This window comes from Curcuma longa, chromosome 18 (genome assembly GCF_044706935.1).
Source record: "Curcuma longa cultivar G26 ecotype Majalengka, Jawa Barat chromosome 18, ITB_CL_G26_1.1, whole genome shotgun sequence".
In the NCBI taxonomy this organism is placed as follows: domain Eukaryota; kingdom Viridiplantae; phylum Streptophyta; class Magnoliopsida; order Zingiberales; family Zingiberaceae; genus Curcuma; species Curcuma longa.
The window spans coordinates 5,351,995-5,355,577 of record NC_133878.1 but is presented as its reverse complement, the minus strand read 5'-3'; the positions used below and the strand labels follow the sequence as shown (position 1 = coordinate 5,355,577).

Sequence of the window (3,583 nt, the reverse complement as noted above, 5' to 3'; positions counted from 1 at the left end):
AATAGTAACACTAGCAAGCACATGAGTTCACCTTGATATTACTAAATGATCGTCTAATGGAAATGCAACTTCTATATAGCATGATCAATTAATTGCTTAAGATTTTGGTAAAGACTAAAGGATCACCTGCATCTAAAATTTAAGAATGAATCAAATCGTTTATCAGTAGATATTCACTTAGAATGTAGAGATGGCAACATACTAAATCCCCCATCCCTTCCCTCTGAGAAGATCAAAATAGATCTTAATGTCAAATATCATGTCAAAAAGCAAAAGTTGGAGTGAAGACTTGATCTTCATTACCTTTCCATCCAGCTCAGAAATAGCTGCTTCTGCTTCCTCTTTTGTGGCAAAACCAACAAAACCATATCCAGCAGACCGCCCACTTGGGTTTTCAAAAACTACTCTTGCCGAGAGGGGATTGAATTTCTCAGAGAATAACTCTTTCAAGTTGGATGACCTGGCTTTCCAAGCGAGATTTGATACATAGATCTTGTGAACAGGTGCTCTAGGGACAAAACCTGGTGGAGGAGGTGGCGGCGGTTTCCTAAAACGCTTTGCAAACTGTACCCTGATTATTCTGCCTTGTAATTCCTGGAAATAAATGAAGCAATCAGCAACTAAATAAGGCATAATTCATTCGATAAGATGTATAAGAGGTTCTTTGAATACATCAAGTTATTTTGCTTGACCATACAAAGTGGACAAAATAACATCTACAAACATGAAAAAGCTTCCCTTCACTATGTTTACCAAATATTTTCAATGGTTAACCATTTGGTGTAAACTCATATGTATGATTAAGAACAGACAAAAACACAAAGATATTTGAATTTTACTATGAAAGCAGAATAGGACATTCCAATAGAGGGGATGCAAAGCATGAAAGGGCACGAAATTCACATTGCATAGCAAAACCCTAATTCCAGTACAGAGATAAATAAGAACAAAAGAGGCCAATCCAAATGTGATCTTTCTCCTTACATATGAATCCAATTTTTCCACAGCTGCTCGTGCCTCCTCTCCGGAGGCCATCGTGACGAAACCGTAGCCCCTAGTCGATCCATTCTTCTGCTTAATTATCTGTACTCGATCAACCAAGACGAGTGACTTTATACAGCTACCAATGGCGACAATCCAACGTATGAAGCAAAAAAAAAAAAAAAAAAAAAAGGGCGGAGTAGAGACGGTACCTCGACGCCCTTTACAGTGCCGCACTGGGCGAACAGCTCCTCGATCTGGGGGGCGGACATGTCCCACGGAAAGTTGGTCACATAAAGCTTCCGCCGCGTCTCAGTGTTCCCCTCCGCGGCTGTCGAAAGCTCTATCTCCTCCCCCTCCTCCTTCTCCTTCTCCTTCTCCAATAAAGCATTTTGGGCCACGGAGCAGCGGGAACAGCCGCCTCGGTGGGCCGGGTTCTTCGAGGTGAGGATGCAGAGAGAGAGTGGAGAGATCGAGCGGAGACCGGAGATCCCGAGAGGCGCATGAATGGAAGTGGAAAGTCTAAGCGAGGAGAGCGATTTGGCTTTGTTGGCGTGGAGAGGGCCGGAGAAGAAGCCAGCAGCCGCCGTCGTGGCCATTTGCTGGAGCTCAGCGGCGGCTGAGCTTCCCGTTGGACGGAGACGAGCGCTAAGACGAGGAGGAGGGCGGCGGCCGGGAATATGCGCAGTGTGATTTGACGGAATTGCCCTCGAGTGAGATATGAGCCAATGGATAAGGAGGTCGTCGTCAGGAGAGAAGAAAGAGAAAGAGAGGTGGCTATTTAAGGTCCAGAATGAAATGATAAATATCCTAAATTCTTTTTCCATGTAAATCAAATTTTATGAGTGAAACCTAAAAAACACCATTTTTTTATAATCAAAGATGTTTTATTTAACAATATTAAAAGGATATTCTATATTTTTAAAATATTCTTATCTAATTGTATTATAGTAACTTTACTCAAATTTACTCTAAACAATAAATTTGTCCATCTTTGAACTCTTTAAGAACTCATTTATAAGAGTTGAGGGAGTATTTTTGTGCAATATCTTATATAATAAGCAATCTAATGGCTCTATTTTAGTCACATGACACCAATTGGATAATCCCTCTACTTGACTAGTGTGCCAAATATAACATTGGAAGCTAATGGCTCAAAATAGTCAACTAGCCAATCTAGCCTTCAGTCAATTGAAATTGCATTTGGAACATAATCAATCTATTTGCTTAAACCCTTTGTCATATTGATTCATTAGTCGACTAGCATCTCTAATTGACTAATGATCCGGTTGAGATCTAGGGATGGGTTGACTCTTTGATGTATCCGCGGTCGAACTCTTTTAGTAGTTGGATGAGCGCCAAGTAAGATTTTTCTTATGTCGGCTTCTGTCGGATCGACTTCTATCGAGTCAGTTATTGTTGAGTTGATTTATGTTGGGTCAACTTTTGTCTGACAAAGTAAGGAAAAGACTCTAGCAAAGGTCTCTAGCGACGATAACTGTAAGGATTAGAAAAAGATTAGAAGGGAGACCAATATGGACTTTAGTGAAACCCCCTTAATGTTCAAGTCAAATTATGAAAGAGATTTAGAGAGTAAAGACAATAAAGAAGTGAAAAATAGTAATCTCACATACCTCAAATACTATCACTATTTACCTTATATAGGGAGAGGAAAAGTAGCTCGAGTTGCCAAGGGACATGCCTTTTTTCTTTTCACCAAAAGGCGTGACCTTTTGTAATGGGTGCTTATTGTAATTGCTGCATCGCATTCGATTCGGGATATGGCTGATCGGGCTTGAACTCGGACATATGTCGGTTTGACTTGAGTTGAACTTAGAAGAGTTGATCCAACTCGACTTGGGTTCGCCGTGAGATAGGTCGCCTTGACTCGAGTTCCGTCTTGAGTCGGACTGATCAAGAGTCATGTTGACTAAGTCATGGACCTGCCACGTGGCACTTGTTATCTCCTCTACATCATAAACCTCTCTCCAAGTCTAGTCGAAGAAGGAAGTAGTCTGACTGATTAGGCAGTGGCTGCATCAGCGACTTTGCAGCCCTTGACATCAGAGTCAACGTGGCATGCCCTCCTCGAGGATTGAAACAACCTCATCACATTACTTCACTTTAGTAATTTGCCAAGTCTTCTGACTTGTAAGTCATCACATCTTCTCCTTGAGAAACAAAATGCCTATATTGCTGGCGATTTGCCTCAGGAACCCACGGATCCTTTGCCATGCACGTGGGTGTCGCATTAGCAATTGATCGGTGTTTGGCATCAAGGATCTCGAGGGTTGTGTTGATCTGGGTTGGTTCCATCCAAGAGTGCAGCTAAGTAGCCTATGCTTTTGCCTTGGATCTAATGGTTCCCTGCAACTGTTACGCCCTTTAATAGGGCTAAGACACTTTTGATTAACACCATTCACTATTCTATAGTCGTCGTCTTCTCTCTTCTCTCAATCTTGTGCTTTTGGACTTCTGTTCTCCCCAAGCTTTCATCTTCTATCGACAATCTTCTTCAAAATATGTATCTTTTGTGTTCCTTTTTTTGATTCACCATGACCTCTCCTTTCTGATTCGACACAGTTCAATCGACCTATATAAT

The 3,583-nt window shown here is 41.6% G+C and overlaps 1 protein-coding gene across 1 annotated transcript; it reads right to left on the bottom strand.

The window, feature by feature from the left end:
• Window positions 1-201: 201 nt before the first annotated feature.
• Window positions 202-1,719, bottom strand: LOC141812286 (28 kDa ribonucleoprotein, chloroplastic-like). The gene is made up of 3 exons (XM_074700333.1): window positions 1,194-1,719; window positions 985-1,083; window positions 202-594 (listed from the first exon to the last, which is right to left on the bottom strand). Exons 1-3 carry the CDS (start codon window positions 1,578-1,580, stop codon window positions 202-204), a joined length of 879 nt encoding a protein of 292 aa, XP_074556434.1. The 5' UTR covers window positions 1,581-1,719.
• Between the last annotated feature and the right edge of the window lie 1,864 nt (window positions 1,720-3,583).

Coding starts and splice junctions, on each gene's coding strand:
- LOC141812286 (XM_074700333.1), bottom strand. CDS start 1,580: ATGGCCACGACGGCGGCTGCTGGCTTCTTCTCCGGCCCTCTCCACGCC. Junction 1,084..1,193: donor GCACTGTAAAGGGCGTCGAG/GTACCGTCTCTA, acceptor GATCGAGTACAG/ATAATTAAGCAGAAGAATGG. Junction 595..984: donor TGGAAAAATTGGATTCATAT/GTAAGGAGAAAG, acceptor ATTTATTTCCAG/GAATTACAAGGCAGAATAAT.